The sequence below is a fragment of the Quercus suber genome, unplaced genomic scaffold, assembly GCF_002906115.3.
Source record: "Quercus suber isolate HL8 unplaced genomic scaffold, Cork oak 2.0 scaffold_608, whole genome shotgun sequence".
Lineage (NCBI taxonomy): Eukaryota > Viridiplantae > Streptophyta > Magnoliopsida > Fagales > Fagaceae > Quercus > Quercus suber.
Window position 1 is genome coordinate 412278 of NW_027070051.1, and position 26191 is coordinate 438468.

General features: G+C 36.8%; 1 protein-coding gene across 1 annotated transcript; it reads right to left on the minus strand.

Annotated features, from left to right (window-relative positions):
- Nucleotides 1–455: 455 nt before the first annotated feature.
- Nucleotides 456–1555, minus strand: LOC112004708 (uncharacterized). Its single transcript, XM_024036938.1, has 3 exons — nucleotides 1510–1555; nucleotides 880–1395; nucleotides 456–739 (listed from the first exon to the last, which is right to left on the minus strand). Exons 1-3 carry the CDS (start codon nucleotides 1553–1555, stop codon nucleotides 456–458), a joined length of 846 nt encoding a protein of 281 aa, XP_023892706.1.
- Nucleotides 1556–26191: the final 24636 nt, after the last annotated feature.

Sequence of the window (26191 nt, forward strand, 5' to 3'; positions counted from 1 at the left end):
TTGTACCATCCATAATCTCCGTCGGGTCCATTTGGATTCTTGCAATTGTTGATTTCCCTACTGGGATTATATTCCCCTTCAGCAATCTCGCCCACTGGAAGTCTTGAGGTGTCATTTTCAGAAGACCCAGCACCAAAACTAAAGATGGAGTTAGTGTTAACTAGGGGCTTGGGGGGGCATTTGTTTTGTTCCCATCCTGAGCTATGGTTACCCACATGATTAGCTACAGGTTTCCTCTGGTTAGGTTTAGGCACTTTACTAGATGCTTTGTAGGAAAAACCTTTTTTGCCCTTTGGGGCATTCTGACTAGTAAAAGCCTTAGTATGACTTAGCCCTCCATGCAGTCCATCCTTCCCCACGTTAAGCACAATAGCCTTTCTTTTCATATCTTTTCGGTTGTCAGGGACCATGTCTCGAGGGATTACCTGGGGATCCCTTTGCTTAGTTAGTGCATCCTACCCCCAAGCATCATCCCTATTGGATCCTCTAAAGTAAGTTCTACCATTCCCGTTGGGTTTCTTCCTTCGCATCACAACCATCCATTCATCGTACACCGTGGCTTCAAGCTTCGTCACCTTATCAGGAGTGGATGAATTAGGCTCCTTTAAGGGATTACCTATTTGATCACTCTCCAAGGATTCAGCAGAGCATGAATTCTTCGGAGAGTTTGAAGGGGAGGGGTTTTTGTTAGCACCATCAATGCTTCTAATTAGAGCAGGGCAGTTGCCCTTACAATGACCTAAACGGCCACATGCAAAGCATAGCATACTTATGCCTTCATATTGGACTGGATGGATAATTTTGCCATTCCTCACAGAGTTTAGAAGGGGCTGATCAAGATTAACCTATACACATAGTCAACAAAACGGCCTCTCGCACCATTAGCTGTATAAGTGTCAATACGTAAAACAAGTCCAATGGGCCTCCCAATCTTCTTGAGAATAATGAGGTCATAGAACTCAATAGGCAGTCCAGGCAGCCTAATCCATACAGCCACAAAAGAGAGTGAGGCTTCCTCCGCCTTAAATTCAAGCTCCCACTTCCTAATGGCTAGAAAATGTTGGCCCACATACCATGGTCCCCCTTTCAAAACCACTTGAAGATCAGACTGAAGTTCAAACTTAATAAGGAAAAAATCATTTCCTATGTCAATACAATCCATTCTCCCAACTGGCATCCAATTTGTCCTCAGCCTAGAAGATAGGAACAAAAATCCCACTTTCCACTCAAACTTTTTAACAATGATGGCTTGCCCCCAAGGTTTACGAATTCTTGCCTTCTCTTCTTTCGAAAGAGATATAGCCACCATACCCTCGTAGAGGCTAGACTCCTCATAGTCAGATTCTGCTTCCTCCTCCACGGAAGTGTCAAAACCAAAGACTTGTTCGTACGCCCCTGGGATAACCCCAACCAGCTAATCCTTGTAGCTCCTGAATGCATTCGCCTCAATCCCAAAATTCCCAGAGTGATGTTCCTCTATGCAGTGATTTTCCCTAAATTTTTTGGTACTTCTCTCCAAAGCATCACTTTCTTCAAAGCTCTTTTCTCTCTCCATGGAATAATCATTAAGTGATTCACCCAACCAAAATCTAAGGGTTTTGTTCTCTAGTACCATTGGAAAATATTCCTTTATTGGAAAAATATATAATTAGTACATACCCCATAAGAGAGAAATTATTAAATACTTCACAATTATTAAATATTGCCAACTCACACATTTTTTATTTTTGTTGGAAAATATTGCAAGGGCTTCATTGTCTAATACTATTGGCAAATACGTTGCTTGGTGTACTTGGGGAGCTTTCTTAAATAATATATATATATATATATCTAAGAGTTGAGACGTATAATTTAATGTTGCTGTACTCTTGTTGAGCCACTTCATCAACCACGACATACTTTTTTTTTTTTTTTTAATTTCCTTTATGATTTTTCTATTTTATTTTATATAAAATAATTAAATATAGTTAATGGACAAACCTATTAATGCACTCCATTACTATTCATTTGCTTTAAATACAAATATTTGACTATTCAGCTACACAAATTGATTTCAACTTTTCATTTTCTTCTTTGTAATTTCAAGTAATTGTTAAAATTGAATAATTCATTATCATTTAGTGGATATATGCACATGTTTACTATTCATTATAAATGTTACTGTTCATTAGATGCAAATGTTTAACTACATTCAACTATCCAAATTGATTTTAATTTTTCATTTTCTTCTTTCCAATTTCAAGTAATTGAATATTTAAACTTTTCATCTTCCTATTCTAAAGAAAAATAAAATTAAAAATTAAAAAAAAAAAAAAAAAACTCTTCTTCTCTTCCTCTGACCTTTCCCCTCTCTCTTTGCCTCTTTATTTCCCTACTACTCTTTATGATAGGCCACAATCTGAATGACCCCTAGTGATTAACCCTAATTAATTAATTTATCCAAGTTATTAATTAATCAATTAATCATGCAATCTCGTGGAAGCACAAACAAATCACCAAAAACTAAATATGCAGCGGAAAATAAATAACACGGTGATTTGTTTACGAATGGGGAAAACCCTAACGGCAAAAACCCCACCGGGTGATTTTCAGGTCACCACTCCCGAAACTCCACAATTATCAAATCAAGCGGTTACAAGTAAAGGAATCCCAAGTACCTTACCAACCTACAGTTGAACCCTTACCCCAATACCCAATTGGACTTGATCTGTAGCGACAGTTTCCACCTTTGATGCACGGCTCCCAAGTACATGACTAACCAATGCGCGGATCCAAGTACGCGACTTCAGAACACCAACTAAGGAAGAATGGTTGGCTACAAAGTTCTTCAGTTCATCCTTTATGATGAATAGCAGGAAGATGCTTGGTTACAAAACCCTACGGTGCAAAATACATAGCAACTTCTTGATGGAAGACAAACTAGGTCAAGAACTTTGTCTTTTGATCACAATTTGCTTGAACAGAGATTGCTCAATGATAATGCAACTTGTGTCACGCTTGACGGCTCTTAAAACAATCCTTTTATATGTTTAGGGTTAGAAGAAAAGAAGACCCAAAATCATATTCACGGATCCCAAGAAAATCAGATTGGAAATTTGAAATTTTAAATCTCGACAGATAGCAGGTGTCGAGGTAGCTATCGAGAAGTTGTCGAGCTTTAAAAACTTTGCACTTCAGCTTGCTTTTTCTTGGACANGCTATAATAACTATTCCTTTAACCTAAATAATAAATACATAACAATAAAATAAAATTCCTAGATCCCCCTCTCTCTCTTGGGTATCATTCATAACTTTTTTTCATGGCTTCGTTATTCTCCATGTTAATTGTTGGACAAAACTTAGGGCAAATTTGGTACATTGGATGAGAATTAAAATTGGAATTTTAATTTTTATTACTGGGAATAAAATATGTTGTGATGGAATAACTAAACCTATTCGTAGGTTTGGTTGTAATATCTTATTTTTGGAAATATCTTATTCATATAATTATATTACCTTTAAAATAATATTTTTAAAATTTAAAAGAAAGATGAGTTAATTTTTATTATTATTTTTTATTTTTATAATTGTTACATATATATATATATATATATATATGAAAAGTTTGTTTATTTGAAAATATATTAATTTCAAAAACTATTGCACCGATTGCGAAATAGCTATTACAAATCTTTTATAAAGGAATAACATAAGGAATGACAATTTATTGTAATAAAAACATTACCAAACTAAAGAATAGCTAAACCATATGAATAACTGTAGGGTCTTAGTTTGTAGCCCAAGCCCAAAAGATATGGGATATGAGTCTAACAAGCCCAACACAATAAATTTGTAGAGAGTGGGTGAAAGAGCTAGACTAAGTGATCTAAGCAACGTCTCGTACAGATTACAAAGGATTAACAAGTATAAAAACACACGTGAAATTCAAATAGATTGATGTCTGAAGAGATAAATTAGTATTTGAAAGGCTAATACAATTATCAGAACTACAGTCACTCTTGTTTCCTTTCTTTTTTCTTCTTTCGATCCCCCCTTCTGTAAGAGGTCTCTTGTGCTTATATAGTTCTCGCCTAGACTATCCTAGTTGTACACTTGTTCTTCATCTAAACGTTCACTTGAATATACGTCCCATCAGGTATTTTCGTCGGTACTCCCTGAGTGGCAATAGTTGAGACTGCACTGTTCAAGAGTCTTCTCCACATTAATGTTGCCAGGAAAGTTGTTGCAGTACATTTAATATGGGGGTAGCAGCTTTTCTCTTCAGATATTTCTCTGTTCTTATCATCTTCGTATGCGCTTGAAGTTTATCTTTATCATTGGAATTGCTAGGAAGGTCACTCAAGCCTCCCAAGTATTTGCTTGATCGATATTCATCATGTCCAAGGAGGACATACCATTCGGACAATTGACACATTCTTCGGACTATATTCTTAGATCATTTCCAGGCATATTTCTCCCGTCTGGAATCCTTCTCAATCATCTACTCCTCTTCGGACACATTTTTAGTTTTCAAATAGGGCCTTGGGCTTTTATCCCCATAATAACTATTACATTGCAGTGTATATTGTAATCTACCAAATATGCCCTTATGTAAAATAATTTCACCATAATTTCTAAATATTGAAGTTGATAATAACAAAAAAGACTGTGTATTAAAAAAGTGTTAATAAAAGATAATAGTAAAAATTAATAAGTTAATAGTATATACATGGTATTAATTTATGAGTTTTTATATGTGTTATATGTATATATAAGGTCAATTTTCAAATATAAATATAAAAACTGCAGTGAATGTAAAGAGCTTTTGTACGGTGGTCTTACCAATCCCATTCATATCAAATGTAATCCCAAAATTTGAATTTCTTTGGATATAATAACATCTAAGAAGCTCATTAGATGTCAAGAGGCTTGTAACACAATTAATTAGGATATCTTGATTTTTTTCAAAACATCGAAGATTTAAATCTCACTCCTCCATTATAGCTATCAAATTTAAAAAACAAAAGTCATCAGAATTTTAATATAAGAGTGAAGTCCAACCATATTTGTTGGCACACCAAGGACTTAAAATTGAATTAAATTTACTTGTGCCTCAAGAAGGATCTTAATAAAGAAACAAATATCATTATTTTTCATTCAAAATGCCCCGGAAGGATCTTAATGACATCTACTCAATGAACATATGTTAGACTAAAAAAAGAACTAATACCGTTGAATGACTAAAGAAATAGTAAAAGATTGCAAAATGCACAAATATAATTGTAAATAAATATATCACTTCAATTAATAGTGCCTCAATAGAAATTGGAAGCTTGAAAATGTGTTGAAAATACAAGAGCTGTTTAGGACCCCAAATTAAAGTTATGGTTCGATTGATTTTACACTAACTTAATACTAAGTGCGGAATAGTAAAAATGCGAGCGGATAAACAAATAAGCTACTTTAATCCATAATCATGACAATATAGCAATAAAATGGAATGTAAAAGAGTAGGGAAGAGAGATGCAAATACAAGATAACACGCCGATGTGTTATCGAAGAGGAAACCGAAGAACTCGGCGAAAAACCTCTCCACCGCCCTCCAAGCGGTAATCGATCCACTAGACAATCAGTTGGGATACATGGGTTAGCAAGAGACCCTTCAAGCCTAATCTACCCAATGTACCCAAGCCCTCCAAGCTCCTACTCCAACAAGGCTTCTCGGAATCGTGTCTTGTCTAGCCTTTCGGATCCCGCAATACGCCCAATTGCATCCGCCAAGCCTCACTGGCTTCTTTTGGCAAATCTCCAAAGCTTCCTAAACTCCAAAACTCTCTTTACACTCTAAATAGGTATGGGTTGTGTTTGGGTACAAATCTCCTCTCAAGGTATGACAATGGGAAAGGGATGGAGAAGAGGCTACAATGGTTTCTCACTAAGGATGAGTAGCTCTCTCTCTAAAAGAAGTGTGTGTGTGTGTTGTAGAAAACCTATCTAGGGTTTTTCTCTCTAAATGGCCTTATCTACATTTGTGAGTAATGAGGGTATATATAGTATGGGTGAAGGTTAAGAAAGCCACACTTAAAAATCCTCAAGGCAGAATGTTTTGCGACTACCTCACGAGAGGGCCTTACCTGCGAGACACTCGTGAAATCGACATCCTGGCACGACTCTTTAGCTTCTAGTCATGTGCTCCTCATGTGGCTCTTTCGCGGGTTAGCTTCTCGCGAAATCCACTGATTCTTCATTTAAGCTTGAGTCTTCACCAACTTGATACTAAATCCAATACAATAAAATCCCACAAAATACAAGGAAATAAATTGAAGCAATTAGAACACATTTTGTCATGGAATAAAGCTAACATAAAACATAGTTGTAAATCACAACTTTACAGAATTATTTAGGGTAAATTTCATTAACTACCCTTGAGGTTTGGGCAAATGCCAAGCAAGTCCAATTTTTTTTTTTTAAACAAACCTATTAGGTTCTAAAAATTTAGAACACTTGGCAAACTGTGAGCACAAACTTGTCTAGATATAGATCTTAGAGTCTATAGGCATTTGTAAAGTTGTGATTTATAACTATGTTTATGTTGGCTTTATTCCATGACAAAAAGTGTTGTGATTGCTTTAATTTTGCTCCTTGTATTTTGTGGGATTTTATTGTACTGGATTTAGTATTAAGTTGGTGAAGACTCAAGCTTAAATGAAGAATTAGTGGATTTCACGAGAAGCTAACCCGCGAAAAAGCCACGTGAGGAGCACATGACTAGAAGCTTAAGAGTTATGCCTGGCTATCATTTTCATGAGTATCTCGCTGATAAGGCCTTCACGCGAGGTAGTCGCGAAACATTCTTCCTAGAGGATTTTTAAGAGTGAATTTCTTATCCTTCACCCATACTATATATACTCTCATTACTCATAAATGTAAAACAGGTAATTCAGAGAGAAAAACCCTAGATTTGTTTTCTACAACACACATACCCATCTTTTAGAGAGAGAGAGCTACTCATCCTTAGTGAGAAATCATTGTAGCCTCTTCTCCTTCCCTCTCCCATTGTCATACCTTGAGAGGAGATTTGTACCCAAACATAACCCACACCTATTCAGAGTGTAGAAAGTGTTTTGGAGCTAAGGAAGCTTTGGAGATTTGTCAAAAGAAGTCGGCGAGGCTTGGTGGATGCAATCAGGCATATTGCAGGATCCGAAGAGCTAGACAAGACACGGTTTCGAGAAGCCTTGTTGGAGTAAGAGCTTGGAGGGCTTAGGTACATCGAGTAGATTAGGCTTGGAGGGTCTCTTGCTAACTCATATATCCCAACTAATTGTCTGTGGATCGATTACTGCTTGGAGGGTGGCGGAGAGGTTTTTCACTGAGTTTTCTAGTTTCCTCTTCGATAACACATCGGCATGTTATCGTGTGTTTGCATCTCTCTTCCCTTACTCTTGTGCTTTACTTTTATTGTTTGTTATTCATGTTTATGCACTAGAGTAGTATTGGTTGATTGCACTTCATTTACTATTGTTTCTGCACTTAGATAAGTTAAAGTGAAAGCAATCTAGCCGTAATTTAATTTGGGGGTCTAAACAGCTCTTGTGTTTTTTAACACATTTTTGAGCATTCAATATTATTAGACAATGCTCAAGGTGATTCAAGTCAAGATTCAAGAACAAGTAAGCTGTAGAAAGGAGATTTCAAAATTTGCTTGGTTTGACCGATCGAGAGACAGGCTCGATCATCGAAATACGGGTCTGCTGAATTTTAAGTTCGACCTAACAACAGTTCAAGCCCAAAAATGATTAGGGTTTCAGATCTACTTCTCCTAGTATATAAAGGAAACCCTAATCACATTTTTCTAAGACTTTTCAGAGAGAAAATGGTGTGCCTCTTTTGTATCTAAGGTTTTGTACCCAAAAAGCTCTCTTATATCTTCTACCGAGTTATTCCTTGAAGAATCTCAAAATTCGATGTCATAAAAGTTGCTGTCTTCTCTACTCATCAAAGGTGCTGATGATTAAGGGTGGTCTTGGAGTAAAAAATAGGAGAGTTTGTGTTTTTTATCACAAGTGTGGCTGATTGTGTTGCAAAGGCCTATGAAAGAAGTACTCTGTGGACTCGGAGCTATCATAGAGTCATGGTAGTAAGGCCTTGTAAGTTTGCGGTCGTTTGAGTTCAGATTTATTTTTTTGGTTTATAGTGGTGGGCTTTGTAGCGATGGTGGTGAGGTGGTGGTTGTGGTCTCAACTGGTAGATCTATGGGCTGTGGTAGTTTTTGTTTTTATGTCTGAGATAAAATGAGAGATGAGCAAGAGAAGTGACAAAAAAGAGAGTGTCAAGAATGGTTAATGTTCTTGACGATGCCTAGGGACCAAATTGTGCATAAGGACTAAGTTGATTGCTTTTGAAAAAGTTTTAGACTTGCTTGGTATTTGTCCAAACCTCAGGGATAGTTAATGAAACTTAGCCAATTATTTAAAAGATAAAATTGTAGATAAGTGGACTTGCTTTCAAACCCAAACAATATAGATTTGTCTTGTTCATTCTTGCTTTCCCATGAAACTGTTTTTAACTTTAAGGAATGACACTACTAATAGAAAAATTGTTGTTACTTCATAATGTATCTTCCTTTCTATCTTACAACCCTTGTTATTTTGGCATTGTTAAACTATTTACCCAAAAAAATATATGGCAAACAACTATAGTATACATACCAAACTAATCTATATACATATATATAAAACCAAAGCTTTCTTACCATTTCTTTTAAATATTTTTTTTTTATTCTTTCTCTATTCTTCCATCTCCCTCTCTTTCTCTCTTTTCTCCATCTCTCTCTCTTTCTCTGAAGAAAGGACAACCATGAACAAACCTACACATTTTTCTTCATAATCAATTTTGTGCTTAATTGAATTTTAATGCATGAATTTGTCTTTTGTAGGATAATGAAATTAAATAAGTGGATTTGTGCAAAGAAGAAAGCTAATGGACTTTAATTTTACAAGGGCCATGATGAAGTCAAAGAAGGCCAACCCAATTAAATCATCCGACTAAGATCATCCTTCGTATGAATTTTAGTTGAGTTATAAAATAAATATTGTTAAGATGCTTTAAAGGAACCAAGTTTGGCTCTGTATAGGACGCTGGCCCAAAAAATGGAAGAAAGGTTTTCTACATTTAAGATAGAGCATGCTCAGAGAAGCGAAAATCGGTACACAGACATACTGGCCACGTTAGGCTCATAGATAGCCTTTGAAGGAAGCAGTACCATAGTCAAAGTCAACAAACAAAAGGAATCCATTTTCAAAATACTATAGGAGAGGTTTTAGGAATAGTAAAAGTATGAAAAGGACTGGAGGGTTACCATTAAGGAAGCCCAGTTAAAAGAAGGATACTTGGCAGACTTGAAAACGTTAAAAGACTATCCTAATGAAAGGGGAATTGCATGAGGTTTCTTGAACAAAAGGTAGTGCAAGCTCATGCCAAGATAGAGAGAGTCTCTTCCCAGAAGTTAGAAGATGTTATTTCATTCAAAAACCTTCCTCAAACAAGTCCGAGTTGGGATACACCGGAGGGAGTGGCTCGTCAGCCAAGGTCATCAAAGAAGTGAAGTTTGTAAAGGCTAAAGAGATGACTGTGAATAAGTCTATTCAGGAGAAAATTAAGGCTGAGAAGATGAAAAATGTGGCTGATCAACGGGTGTTCAATAAGTCCCGCAATCAATCAGAATCCAGATATGGAGCTAGAGGAAGATCACTTCCAAGATCACAGCAGGGTCTTAGAACGAACTATCTCTGTCACTATTGCAGAATGCAAGGACATATAGACCCAATTGCCATAAGCTGAGAGCATTGAACAATGCAAGCGCTCCTCAATCACGAGGAAGGAGAAATGATGATAGATCTTAGGTGGTGAGCAACCAAGAAGTCAAAACCATGAGCCAGGAATGATGGACATGATGAAGATGATTGGTGCTTTCACAAATTGCTTGGAAAGCTTCACAAAGAGGTTTGACAGTCCTAACTTTCGTATCCAATCTGTCAAGGATATCACCCCAAACGCACGTGATGTGTGGGTGACAAAGGGTACTCATGCATAAGCATCATCACATGTCCATGCATCAATTCTTCCTATGCTATGTGATTATGTTTGCTTGTATGCTTTTTGCTTTTGTTTGTTTGAATTGCAGGTTGTTTTTTTGTTTTTGGTCCTAAAATGTTTTTACATTGTTTTTGATCAATCTTTTATTACTTTTATGTCAAAAATCCAAAAACACATAAAAAGTAGAAAATCCAAAAAGTTTGATCAACTTTGTTGTGTTTTGTCTCAAAGCATGTTTTGCCTTGTACCTTCATACTCATGGCTTTGTGCATTTAACAAGCTTAGCTTGTCTCTCATGCACTCATATCATTGTGAAAGAAATTTTAAAATCTATGTGACTGTTGTAAATAAATCTTCAACCCTGTCATGAATTATTAGTGAATGGTTTTGTTGATCTTGAGACATGCATAAACCTGTGCCTATATATCTTTCCACTTTTATTTTATTGCTTTGCTTAAAGAGCTCACCAAATCTAAATCTCCAAATGAAAAGAGATATTGAGCTACAAAAGTCTATCGCACATACTAGTATTTGACTAGGAAAAAGGAAAAACGACCAAACTAAAATTTATGATGCCCAAAAAGCCAAAGGCTAAATCATCTAATTGAAATATTGAAAATTTCAGGCATCGATCTCACAATGAGATATGTTTCTTCAAAGTGATCAAATGATATGTTGAAAATGGAGCCAAATGAAAAGCTTCAAAGAATTGTACTCAAGTTTATGTGAGAGGTAATATATGCACATTTCTATAATTGAGATGGGTCACATTATCTAGTGCTAGTTGTGTATGCCTTGATTGAATTGATCATTGAAGCTTCACATTAGACTAAGAACTATATCACTTTTGATATTCACACACAACACACAAGTCTATATTTAATGAATGCCATATTCATTTGTGTGATTGTACTTGTTTAAATGTGTTTTCACATACTCAATCTTTGTTGATCAAACACAAAAATATTTTTGAGTGTTTCAGTTTGTTTTTGGAAAGTATTTTGTTTTTACAAATTGTCAAAAATTTCAAAAATAGTGTTACCCTGTTTTGGCGACTCAGTCGTGGGTTGGTCTAGTCGCATGCCCCAGTCGCAAGTTTACTCTGAGATTTTTCACGGCTCTCTGGTGAGTTAAGGTCTCAGTCACGAAAAATACTTAGAAAAATTTTCAAAATTTGAGTTTTTATGTTTTTCGTGGCTCAGTGTGGTGACTTGTTCGCGGGTGGAAGGTCTAGTCGTGAGGGTTACATAGAGATTTTCGCGGCTCCCCTGGCAGCTATCTCCCGGGTAGACCTTCCAGTTACGAAAAACACTTAGAAAAATTTTTCAAGTTTCTTACCTTCACAGTGTTTCGTGGCTTACCCTGGCGACTGACTGGCGACTTAATCCAGTCATGAAAAATGCGTGTTTTGCATTTTGAAGACAGTTTTTAAAATAGTTTTTCAGTTTTTCCCTTGAATATCAGTGACTGTTCATTGTCTTCTTTATTTCTCTTTCTCAAACACTCCGAGTCTCACTGAAAAAGATTCCATTTTTGCATCATGTCTTCATTAAACACGAAGAAAAAGGTATGGATTTTACTTCCTTTACTTCATTCTTACTGTTTTGGTCTTTAGTTTCTTAATTTGAATGTTGCATCTATGTTCTTCGTAATAATGTGGTCTTACATGGGTTTGCCTAAAATGTTGGGTATGTTTGTTTGGGGGTGTTTCTCTTGTTGCTGTGTTGATTATGTATTTTGTTTATGCTTCAGGATTAATAGTCTTTGTTCTATGCATTGTCTTAGATAGTGTCATTTCTATTTTGGAATTTTTTTCAATCTGAATGTGGTTCTTGGGTTTATCAGTTTACATAAGTATTGAGTGGATAGCATTGTTTTGTTTTTCTCTCTCCATATCTTGTGTGTGCTGCTGCATTGGGGTTTTCATGCTCACTTCATACTCATCATATCTTGTTTCTTTGTCATTTAATCTATTCTAGGTACATTTGTTTTGTAACTGACCTATAACTGAAACTAATCAATCTGATGTTTGCTTCTTGTGGTATTGTATTTGGTTCTTTTCTGTGTGTCGGCTTTATTGCAAATAACTCGTTGTTCATCCAGAGGCAAAGGCATTGTAACTGATGATCTGTCAACCCCGGTTGCTAAACAAACACGATTATCGTCTAAGTCATCCAAGGACTCTACCATTGAGAGATTCTGGACTCCTACTGACTCAAATACCTACACAGACATCTTCAAAGAGTCTTCTCCCATTGTGGAAAGAGTTGTCAAATTTGATACCCTAGGGACAACGTTTATCCCTAAGATCTTGGAAGAAAGAAATTGGGCTAACTTATTTGGAAATTTTAAGGATCCATCTGGAGAATTGGTCAAGGAATTCTTCTCAAGTGCTAGATAAACAGGAGTCGAGTTGAAATGCTGGGTACGAGGAACATAATTTTCCATAAATGCAAACTACATTGCTAAAGTTCTTTGCATCACCAGACCAAAAGATGTGGATCGAACTCCATACGATGACTAGGAACTTCAAACAAAAGACATTCTTCATGTTCATGGGAATGAACATGAAGTGGGAAGCACAGGATCATCTATCAGCGCTGCATTGTTTTCACTTGAACTAACTACCTTGAAGCTGATCATGTTCTCCAATCTCTACCCACTATCAACTACTACCTTCATCAATCTTGGAAGGGCTAAATTTCTGTGCGACCTCATTACTAGTGCCCCCATTAACATATGTGCTCATATATTCCAAATCATTGGAAAAACATCGGCTCGTTTAGCAACACGAACAATTCTTCCATTTTGTAGTCTAGTCATGAAGATTGTTCTTAGTGAAGGTGTTAGTCCTTCATCAGATGAGAGATTCCTATCTCGTCCTCGACCAATATCCCAGTACTCTCTCCTAGCAAGGAAGAGTCACTCCTCCAAGAAACGTAAGAGTGAGCCATCCACACATGCATCTCCATTTGCTCATGCTACAGCTACTCCTGTTTAATCAACTGGGACTCCGACTATTCCTCCTGGATTTCAAATGCCCAAGCAAAGTTACTTCATCGAGAATGTGTTTCATCGGATTTTTTATTTAGAGCGACTTCTCAACTCCTTTCACAATCAAACTCAGATGCGACTCACAACTATCGAGACTCAGCTAGATGCTATACAACAAAAGCTTGAAGATAGCCTTTAGCTATTCCTGACAAAAAGGGGAAGATGCACATAGAAAGGGGGAGATAGACAGGGTGATAGAAAGCATAGTGAAAGGGGGAGTTATTATAATTATACTCCTGTTTTTGTTTGCTAGTGTTTAACTTGTTTAACTTATGGCTCTTTGGTATAACCTTTTATTTCAGATGTTACTCAGTATATACTATGATGTTTATTCAGCATATCTTACTTTTTGTGTTGGTTTGTACCTGCTACCTTTGTAGGTTTTTAAGGTTTATGTTTTTGGTTTGTGCCCATGTTGCTTTTGTAAGCTTTTAGGGTTTGTTTCTATGCTCTTGTAGGCCTTTGTGGTTTGTACCATGCTTTATGCAGCATTTGTGCTTTGTTAAATCATTACTTCTAACAAAATGTTATGCATTTCCTTCTAAGTACTGTCACTCTTGTGCCCTTTTAGGATTTTTCCTAGATGTACATACTTCATGTACTGTGCATTGAGTGTTGGTCATTCAAGTGATTTTCCTTGTGTTTGTCAACTTGAATGTCCGGATGTTCATTCCAAGTGTGAATAAGCATTGTGATCACTTGGTTATAGTGATTGCCGATTTTGGTCTTGCCATGGTTTATTGCTTTACTCCATTGTGCTTGATCGCATTATGCTTGCTCCATATGCATTACAAGTTTTCTGCATACAATGAACTTATTGTATTGTTGTGTTTCAGGAATTCTTGTTTTTATGGTTCAACGCTTCATAGATTCTAAAGTTAAGTGTGAGTGAGTTTTCCAACTGTTCCCAACTCACGCGTTCAGTCTAGAGTTTATTTTAGGGTTTTGTCATAAAATAGCCAAAGGGGGAGATTGTAAGGTTGAAATTAATCAACCATCTTGTTAGCTTTATTCCGTGCCAATTTGCTTGTAATTTAGAACTTAGTAACCCTGTATTTAGGTGGGATTCATGTAAGGGTAGTGTGTGAAGAGATTGTGAAGAAAAACTCAAGTTTGTGCAAAGAAGCAAAGTTTCACGGTTAGGACTCGCGGCTGACTTGCGACTGGCAAGCCGCCAACTGCAGGCACGTGAGAAGCACATAGGGGAGCTGAAGGGTCACGCTAGCTGTCGCACTATAAGACAAAAGTCCCAGGCTGGCCAAACCGTTACCTCGCGACTTGAACTCGTGACTTGGACAAGCCGCGAGGCCAAGCCGCTAACTTACCCTGTTTGGCAAAAACTGTCTCTTCGTATTCCAAACACACACCACTATATATAGACCCTTATACCCACAAAATTGAGAGAGCTTCTAGAGAGAATTTTGTGAGAGAAACCCTAGAGAAAACAAGATTGCCTCATCTCCAATCTTTACCTAAGAGACTCTATAAATTCCTCTACTCTCTTCCTCTCCATTGCCTCACCATACCCACGTTTGTGAGAAGGTACATTTGGTGCTAAGGGAAGCAGTTTGGAAGGAACCAATGTTCATTGGTTGATGCTATGGTTTAGTAGCGGAATCCGGTAAGCTAGAAAAGAAAAAGGTTCGGCGCAACCTCATTGAAGCAGGAAGCTTGGAGGGCCTAGGTACCTAGGTAGATTAGGCTTAGAGGGTCTATTGCTGTTCATGTATCCCAACTACATTTTCTAGTGGATTATTGACCGCTTGGAGGGCGGCAGAGAGGTTTTACGCCAAGGGCTTCGGTTTTCTCTTCGATAACACATCGCGTGTTGTCCTTGTGTTTGCATCTCTCTTCCTTTATCTTTGCCTTTTGTTTTCTGCTGTGGATGTGATTATATTTGGCTTAGATTGTTTATCAATTCAGTGTTTAGCTTATGTTCATGTTCCGCACATTAATTGTTTGATTATAAGTTTGAATTGATACTTTGTAATTGGGGGTCAAAATGTTCAAGGGTGTTTTATACACGTTTTGAACTTTCAGATAGTCTTGAAAACTACTAGTTTAAATAATATACATGGATAGTCTTGAAAACCACCACGTAGTGGGTTAGAAAAGATAGCATTAAACTAATTTGGTGTTATGATCTTAGTGTCCCACATGAAATAAGTATAAGCCTAAACATCTGTCTATAAGCTCTTGGGCACCCTCCCATTGCAAGCTAGTTTTCAAGGGTGAGTTTTACCCATGGGTTTGTATCATTTGGTATTAGAGCCAACCACCACGTTGAGTAATCAGATGTAACTCATCTAGTATGGGATCAAATGAGTTATGGTTTTGTAGTTGGATCTCAAAGGGGTGACCTAGAGGCTATATTAAAATAACCAATAGGTGAGTGAAGCTGCCAAAAAAGAGAAAGGGCTACCATCGAGTTAGTGTCCATAGAGTGAGCCATTGTGGACTTTGGCTACAGAGCGTGGTGGTATGTTATGATCCTGTGTCATACATGGATTAAGTGTAAGCTTAAACATGTACATATAAGCTCTTTGGCATCCTCCCCTTGCAAGTCGATTTTCAAAGGTGATTTCTACCCATAAGTTTGTATCATTTGGAGACTAATGTGTCCTTTACTTATTAAGGTCATGAAATCAATAGAAATAGTAAAATTAGGCAACAGTCCTTCGTTATTTTACGAGGACATTCTAGACACAAATAACAACTAGACAGAAAATAATGCAAAATGAAAGAAATGCTTCCAAAAGCTTTTATTTGCAATTTGTCTAGATGCATAGATATAAATACATACATATATAATAGATAATGGATATGTGAGAAGTGGCTAGCAAGATACGTACACAGCCGTTTAGGTTAAATCATCATTCAAATTAAATATATATATGCTAGGAGGATGAACAAAAAGTAATTTTCCTCTAAGTGAACAATTGTCATTACGTAGGAGAATCCATAGAATTATTATGATCACTTGCTCCGCAATTTATATACCTCAAAAATACATTGGTCTTCTCTGCACCTTTTGTAGATTCTTGATAATGCACATGAAAATTTGATGTAGGATGGAATCTCCAATTAAATTTCTGTAATTTATTATTTTATGTAATTTTTAGATTTTTAGGATTAGAGTTATTATTTCCTTAATTTTAGACATCTTTAATGTTGTTTAATCAAATTTGGGCTTAGTGTGTGTAGACACCGCATTTTGTACCCCTTATGACTTGGGCCTCCATTCCTCAATGATACTTGAAATCTAAGGCTCAAGGCCAGTTTAGATCCCAATTAGATATCAAATTAACTTGAGAAGTGTTAAAATGGAAAATATAACCTTTAAATGATGCAAAAATCTATTTTTGGAAATAAAAGACCAAAGTGGCCCCCGGCCCACATACTTGGGCATCAACTTGCGTACTTGGGCCAAAGCATACGCACCCATGATTTAACCAAGGGGAATAACTTGAATGATCATTCATGTACCCGAAAAATCATGATTGCATTACATGCATCAATTTGTCCTTGTATTACATGCATCAATTTGTTTTGCATTACATGCATTATATCACTCATTGCATATCATAAAAATGATCTTGAGATTCTAACGGTTGTGATGGTATGTTCAGTTTCCAAATCGGACCATCGGATTGAAAGATATCGTATGATCAAGTCTACACGGTCAGCGTGCATTGTGTCTAGGTAGGGTCGACCACACATGATTAATTTAAATTAATTCTGATTGGATAAACAATTAATATTAATTAAATAATTTTGTGATTGGTTGATAATTATTGTTTAAGATAGGATTGCATGCATAGGAATAAAAGGGATGATTAAATAACAATAAAATTGTGGATAATCTGAACTTTATCAAGATTTATTTTAGGGTATTTATCTACAAGATAATTATTCCTGAAAAAGCCTGAATTATCCAAAAGAGAGATAAAAATCATAGATTAAAGATGAAAACACGTCTAGGTGTGAGGACTGGATCAAAAAACCCTAGAAAGAGAGTCCAAAACGTACCCAAACATGAAAGTGTGTTCAGCATCAAAGAGCACCATTTGGCACTTTTGTAGTGCGGAACGGCACTTTAAAAGGGCCAAATTTCCTCCTTTTGGGCTTTGGCCCAACACCCTTCAAGAGACGATAAGGCACACCCTTTTCGATCTTTTCGTAGAAGGATAATTCTGAATTCTCATCCTAATCATCCATGCCTACTTTTTAGAGTCTTCTAGCCTTTATAAATAGAGACTGAATCTTATAATTCATCACCTTTCTTTTTCTTTTTCTTTTTCTTTTTTCATGCTCTAAGAGGTATATGTTTTGAGGCTCTCAAATTTCTGATATTTGCTGATCCTCTTTGAGATTTGCTACTTAAATTAGGGTTTTTAGGTTTCAAAAATAACTGAATAAGTTTCTTTGAACCCAAAAACATCCTCTCAAGAACAAGGAGTGCTCATGCAAGTGGTTGTTTTCAATCACCCTACCCTTTCTATGCTTCTTTTTATGGTGACGAATGTTTTTATCCATAACATGAATTGTTCATCATTGTTTTGATAAAGCATGATTTTGTTTTTGTGCAATTGTTATGATCTTTTTTTCTTAATTCCAATAATTTGCATGTGAACAATTTTTTTTCTTAAGATAAAAACAAATCTGCATCTTTCTTAGATGTAGATTTGAATTTTTCTCAATCAAAAACAGATCTGCATCTTTCTTAGATGTAGATTTGAATTTTTCTTTAAACAAAATCAGATCTACATCTTTCTTAGATGTAGATCTGAATTTTTCTCAATTAAAAAACTTATTTGTATCTTTCTTAGATACAGATCTGAATTTTTAATATATGCAGATTTTGAAATAAAGAAAAAGATTAAACATGATTGTATTTGTGTTTGTTTTAGTTAATTCATGTTGCATAAATTTATGTTATGAGTGAAACTCTCTTTTTAAACAATCTTTTCCAATTTTTTTTAAAACATATAAAAACCAGATCTGATATTTTTCAAATCAAAAGACTTTATTTTATATAATAAACACAGATCTAAATATTTTATCTCCAAAAGCCTTTTTTTTTTTTTTTTTTAATATACTACAAAACAGATTTGGTATTTTGACAAATCAAATTTTTTACCAACCAAAATAGATCCGATTCTTTTTCAAAAGAAAAGGCTTCATTCAGAGATAAACTTATGTGATTTAGTTTTTGTTTCACATGTTCAACATATCATTCATGACATGCATAAAAGTGGTACATATGTCATAAGAGTCTAGAAGACTAGACTCTATCTAGGCGGAATGGGTGCCTAAGACCCTTTTTGTAACCTAGCCTCTGAATTTAGGTTTTTTGGATAAGTAGATCTAGTCTTGTCTTTATTTTATTTTGGGTATAATGTAACCAGGACAAAAATCCATGTAAATATTTGTTTGTATTGTTAAAATCTTTCCCTAACTGTCATAGTGTGTGGAATCCAAACAATATGTATGCATCCCTCTTTTCAACAACTTGTGGTGGTAGTCTTCATTAGCCTAAAGTCATTGGATCATTTCCTATTGACTGTAAAGGATAGACCATGCTGTTTGGACCAACGCAATGTTCATTACATTACAAGTTGGGAGGTGTAACGTCCTAACTTTGGGAAATAATGAAACAACAAACCCACCCTACAACATAATGACTTAGAACCTACCCTTAGGTTGATCCCAGTTAAAATTGCATTGCATATTGTGTGTGTTTATTTTGGTTGATTGATGGATGTGGATAGGGCCTTAGCTTTGATTAACCCAACCAAGCCTGTCATTAGGGGAGAGTCTAGTCAATATATGAAGGGAGGCTACAAAGAGAACCAAAGCTCAACACTCAAGCAAGTAGCTCCAGTTCCAAGTCTGTCACTCCCATCACAATATTGAAGCCTTCAAGCATAGAAGAAACTTCATTGCTGTAACATCACAACCCCATCTTTGATCTCCAAGATAGTTCAAGCCACAAGAAGTTTGAAGCTCCTAGCAGTATGGCAAAAGAGGAAGAACACCCAAACACAGAGGAACCCATGAACACCTAAGAGCTACTTAACACTATGGTATCTAGTCAGATTCAACTTAGGGAAGACATGAATTGCATAATGCAACAATTTCAAAATTCCAAGAATAATTAAGAGGGGGACAAGACCGATCATGATCCACCAGCTGTAGAGAGTGAGAAGAAGATCAACGAGAGGATGAATAAAATGGAGGAGATGATTAAAAGAGCACGTAAGATGGAGGAACTTATGGACTATGATGCCCTCTTATTATTCCCAAATGCGAGGCTGCCACCCAAGTTCAAGATGCCAACCTTGGACAAGTTTGATGGGACCGGTTGCCCAAAGTCCCATTTGAAGATGTATATGAGGGCTATGCAGCCCTTAGGCGTGACCAAGGAAGTACTTGCTTAGATGTTCCAAAAAACACTAACTAGAGCCACTCTTAGGTGGTTCCTCAATTTGGATGATGCAAGAGCAAAAAGTTGAGAGGACATCTATCGAGATTTCACAAGCAATACAAGTACAATATAGAAGTGGACATCACTAGGAGAGATCTCGAGACCACTAAGCAAGAACTGAAAGAATCCTTCTCTACTTTCATTACAAAGTGGAGAGCCAAGGCAGCACAAATGATAAGTAGGCTGAGTGAGGAGGAACAGTTAGCAATGGCTGTAAAGAATTTATTGCCTGTATACCACAAATATTTGTTTGCACAATACTTTCCTAATTTTAAACCTTTGATTGTTATTGGAACCGAAATTAAGGATGCAATAAACAATGGAACTATAAAGATTGATGACCCACCAAGGTTTAAAAAGAATGTAGGATCTACTTTTAAGGCTGCAGAAATTTCTAACATCCATAAAAATGATCCTTATCAATTGATTGCACCTATTGCACCTGTGCAAGTACCACAAGTACCCAGACCTAAGAGGGAATTTCATGAGTTGTACATGCCCATGAGCCAAGTGTATGACAAGCTAAAAGCAAGAGGGTTACTGAAACCCTTAGATCCAAGACCAATTCTAAACCCTTTGCCTTCAAGGTTTAATGTCAATAAAAGATGTGCTTACCACCAAGGCCCTGGTCATGAAACTAGCCGTTACTTCACCCTTCGTCATGCAATTTAGGACCTAATAGATAACAAGGTGATTGCATCGCCTACAAGGCCTAGCATCACTAACAATCCTTTACCCAATCATAATTTTGGGAAAGGACCGAGGATTAATTGCTTGATGACTGAAGACGAAAATAAGGAAGTCCAATCCGACTTGATCTATGACCTACCCAAATGCTTCATGATGACATGGGAAGAATTAATGAATAGGACATCTACTACCACCAGAGGATATGACATATGGAATGAAATAGCAGAACCCGAGAACTACCCAACACCCATAAACAAAGGGAGACACTTCAAACCCCAATCAAACAACCAAACACCCATAAATAGGGGGAGACACTTCAAACCCTAAGAGGACAACCAAATACCCACAAATGGGGGGAGACACTTCAAACCCCAAGAAAATTCCCAAATACCCACAAATAGGGGGAGATACTTCAAATCCCGAGACATCGATCCCAATGATCCAACCAAAATTGCCCACATCACAGGAGGGGAGACACTTCAAACCCTCACATTTAGAGACTGACAACCTAGTGGAAGCTTTGAACTGATCCACCCAACAAACACTTGTAGAAGAAGATGAAGTCCTTAAGCAATTACAGAAGACACAAGCCAACATATCCTTATGAGGTTTACTCATGGCCTCATACAGACACCGTCAAAATCTAGTAGACATTCTCAACCAAATCCAAGTCCCTATAACCACAACCTCCTAGGATTTAAATGCTATGATTGGGTCCATAAATAGGGAATGCACCATTTCCTATTCTGACAAGGATTTGACTAAGAAGGGTAAGCACCACAATAACCTGTTGCATATCACTGTAGATTCTATAGGGAAGAGGATATTGATGGTTTTGATAAATGATGGAAGTGCTTTGAATGTGTGTTCTTCAAAGACTGCTAGCTGCTTAGGCCTTAGTATTGAAGACTTTGTGTGTACTGATCAACATGTGAGGGCATACGACAATAGTAGAAGAGAAGTCTTGGGAACCATAACATTAGAGCTTACCATTGGACCGATGGTCAAGAAAGTGGAATTTCAAGTCCTTAATATAGTCTCATGCTTCAATATGCTCTTTGGGTGACCTTGGAACTATGATAGAGAAGCCGTACCTTCTTTTCTATATCAAAAGGTTTGGTTTCAACATGAAGGGGCTATTGTGACCATATATGGGGACACTTTAACTATGCCTAAGCCTATTTACAATATTGATTCTGAGAAAGAACCATTGACCTTGGATAGCTTTGGGATTGAGAAACCTGACCTTGAAAGGAGAAAACAAGAAGTGAGAAGATCTTGATGGACTTTGCTCCTTATGGTAACAAGCTGAGGAGAATGAATTACCTTCCGAAGATGAATTTAGGGAGAACTGTGAAAAAGCCTACTATTTAAGACTTGATGATTCCTACTACCACACCACTTTTTGGGCTAGGCTATAAGCCCACTAATGATGATTTGTTAGAAATCAAAATGAGAAAGGTGGCCCGAGCTAAAGTCAAAGCAAAAGGACTCCATTCTCCTCTAGAACCTCTGAAACCCTATACTCCTACATTGAACGAGAAGTTTGTCAAAGCTAGAGAAAGTCAACATTATTGGGTATTCCCTGAACTGAGATTTGATCCCATGACAAAGACAATGGTGCTTGGGTTTGAGATGCTACTTGACTGCAACAACAAGGTTCTAGAATTGAAGAAAGAAGATGCAACTTGGGTTCCTATTGATTGGGCTAATTACATGGATCCTGATGTTATGACTACACTCCTTGGAGATGCCATTTGCAACATAGAAGATGAGGAATATTGGGAGGCCTGCCAATATACATTGAAGAGCCCGTATGAATTAAGAGCCAATAATGAAGACAAGGAAAGGGAGCAGCCCCTAATGGTGAGGAAGATAAAAGTGATGGCGAGAGTGATAGTAGTAGTGACAACAACAACAATGATAGTGGACATGATAATGATAACAGTAGCATCGATAGTGATGACAACAGCAGCAGAAGTTATGATAGCCCTTACAGTGGTGATGATTGGGGTAAACCCCTTAGTGATAGAGAAGATGAAGACATAAAAGACGATGCCGAAGCCAACAGGTGGAGCGACACTGATAGTGATTAATACATGCTGATAAATGTATTGGAGATTGCAAGAGAGGAGAATGCGCAAGCCAATCAAATGTATCATGATGAGTATCCCTATGGGCACCTTTCATATTTGGGTGATATCACTAATGTCAGTTCAAGGTCTGGCCCTAGGTATGACAAGCATATAAGAGAAGTTCCAAAATTTGGGTTATATTTTGATTCGGATCCAAGTTCACCAATGCCACATACTAAAGAGGAGGATGACATAGATGCCAAGTTGGCCGCTTTAGACCAAAAGCTAATGGTCCATAGTCTCAGAGTCATGACACTTGAGAATGCTGAACATAGTGATGAAAGGGTGGAAGAAAGTGAGCCAAAGCATCTCCCTTAACCCACCTATTTGGGCAACAGAGGCAAGCACGACCTGTTTGATGAATGGATGGACAACATAGAGCACCTGAATGCTTTTGTGATCGACAAGCCCACAGACATGGAGCTTGAAGAAGAAGCTACAGATTATATGGATGTAGATCCCTCAGTAATGATGCTGAGGGAAGAAGGAGCTTATTGGGAGCCATCTACCATTATGTAAGCCATGACTGAGTTGAAGAACTGGTCATGGGAAGGAGTCGCCCACCCCGTGGAGGACTATGTAAGGAAGATTAAGACCATCAAGTCAGTCACTTTTGCAAAGAAGATTAAGATCGCCGAGCCAATCACTACTGCCAAGAATGTTTTTTTTGTTCCTATTGAGTCTATTTCTACTAGTGTTTCTATTCCTGTTAAGTCTGTTTGTGATAGTTTTCTAGTTGAGCCTGTCAAGTCTGTAGAGTCTATTAAAAACTCATTCCCTTTTAATATGATTTTTGATTCTGCTTATTTGCTGGCTTTGAATGTTTTTATCTTTGAAATGGGTATAGAAACTCTTAACATTTCAAAAGTCCATATTGAGATTGAAGTAGAGAAGACCATTGATTGACATTTCAACAATCCAGATTGAAGTAGAGAAGACCTTTGATCGCCATTTCAACATTTCCAGATTGAAGTAGAGAAGTCCTTTAATCGCCATTTCAACAATTCCAAATTCGAGTAGAGAAGACCTTAGGTCGACACTTTAACAACTTCAGATCAAAGTATAGAATACCTTTCATCGCCATTTCAACAATTCCAGATTGAAGTAGAGAAGACCTTTGATCGACATTTCAACAACTTCATATCAAAGTACAGAAGGCCTTTGATTGACATTTCAACAGTCCAGATTGAAGTAGAGAAGACCTTTGATTGCCATTTTAGCAATTCCATATTGGAGTAGAGAAGACCTTTGATTGACATTTCAACAACTCTAAATTGATGTAGAGAAGCCCTTAGGACGCAGACAGCTTCAGTTTCAAGGTAGAGAAGTCCTTTAGTTACCTTTCGTTAAGATCGAGGTTGAGAAGCCTTTTGGTTGCAAACATCTTCCTATTCAAGATTAGGATTGAAATGCCTCTTGGTCACATCAATTGTCAAGAATCATTTCCAGAGTCATCAAGTACCAGCTAAGGAGCCAGTGGTAGAAACTCTAGTTGTTGAGAAAGTGAAGTGGGAAAAGAAGCGGAATGTGACTGACCAACGATTTTTTACTAAGCCTCCTAACCAATCAGTGGTCAAACCTAAGGGTAAAGGGAAATCTCTCTCAAAGCCACAAAGAGGTCTTAGAACTCAACAGGTCTGCCATCATTGTGAAATTCCAGGACACACTAGACCCAATTGTCATAAGCTTCAAGCATTGAAGAATTCAAGTGCTCAAAGGTTGAAAGGACCAAGACATGGCAAAGGGAATTGGACTGCTAAGCAATCAAAAGGTCAAGAAGGCGATCCTAGAGTGAGAGATGTGATGAAGATGATTGATGCCTTCAATACCTATTTGCCAAGCTTCACCTGAAGGTTTAAAAGTCACAATGATCGTACCCAATCCTCTAGGGATATCACCCCAAACGCAAGTGTCATGTGGGTGAAGAAGGGTACACATGCATAAGCATTACAACATGTCCATGCATTAATACTTCCTATGCTTTGTGACTTTGATTGGTTGTGTGCTTTTTGCTATCATTCTAGCATGTGTTGAAAATTCTGTTTGTTTGCTATTTTCTTTGAATGTTTTTACATTTTTTTTATCAATCTTTAATTGCTTTTGTGTCAAAAATTCAAAAACACGTAAAAAGTAGAAAATCCAAAAAGTTTGATCGGCATTATTATGAGTTGTCACTAGCATGTTTTGCCTTGTACCTTTGTACTAATGGCCTTATGCATTTACGAACGTAGCTTGTTCTTTATGCACTCATATCATTGTGGAAAAAATCTTGAAATCTATGTGACTGTTGTAAATAGATCTTCAAACTTGTCATGAATGATTAGTCAATGGTTTTGTTGATCTTGAAACTTGCACAGATTTGTTCCTATATATCTTCCCACCATTTATTATTCTTATTATTCTTATTATTATTTTTTGCTTAAAGAGCTCAACACATGTAAATCTCTAAATGAAAAACGAGAATGAGCTACAAAAGTTGTCGCACATACTAGTATTTGACTATGAAAAAGGGAAAGAGACTTTTATGAAAAAGGTATGACGCCCAAAAAGTCAAAGGCTTGTTCATCAAATTGAAATATCAAAAATTTCAAGCATCAATCTCAAAATGAGATGTATTGATTCAAAATGATTAAATGTTATGATGTACATGGAGCCAAATGAAAAGCTTCAAAATTATGTAATCAAGTTTTGTGGGAGGTCATATATGCATATTTCTATAATTGAGATAGGTCACTTTTCCTAGTGCTAATTGTGTATGTCTTGGTTGAGTTGTTCATTGAAATTTCACATTAGACTAAGGACTATCTCATCTTTGGTACCTACACACATCACACATGTCTATGTTCAGTAAATGCCTTATTCATTTGTGTGATTGTACTTGATTAAATATATTGCACATGCTCAATTATATGTTGATCAAACACAAAAAGATTTTTGAGTGTTTTAGTATTTTTTGGAAAGTATTTTCTTCTGAAAAATGTCAAAATTTTCAAAAACTGTGCAACCCTGTGTTAACGACTTGTCTCGCAGGTCAATCCAGTCGCATGCCCCAGTCGCGAGCTTACACAAAAGGTATTTGCAACTCTCTGGCAAGTCAAAGTCCTAGTCGGGAAAAAGACTTCGAATATTTTGCAAAAATCTAGCTTTTTATATTTCTCGCGACTCATTTTGGTGTCTTGTTCATGAGTGGAAGCTCCAGTCACGAGGGTTACTTAGAAAGTTTTGCGACTCCCGTTGTGAGTAACTCGCGAGTGGAACTTCCAGTCGCGAAAAAACACTTAGACAAATTTTTCCAAATTTTGTTGCAAGGGTTTTGGTGGCTTGCTTTGGCAACCTATTCGTGACTCAATCCGATCACGAAAATCGCGTGTTTTGCGCTTTAAGGGTCTTTTTCAAGATAGTTTCAAAAATTTTTCGGTTTTGCCTCACACATTGTGACTGTTCATTGTCTCCCTCTCACAAACTCACAGTGTTTCACTAAGAAAATCCACCACTTTCATCATCTTCTCTCCCTCAAACTTAAAGGAAAGGTATGGGTTTTCCATTTTTCTCAAAGTATTTCATGTTTATAATCCTTAAATTCTTGGATTTTGAGTTTTTGATGAGCTTTGAAAAAATTGAGTTTCGAATATGGTTTGGGTATATTTGATTGAGTTTGTTAAATGGATATTGTTGACATTGATAATATGATGCTTGATATACATGTTTTCGTGTATGTTTCTCATTTTTTATTAGTATATCATGATTG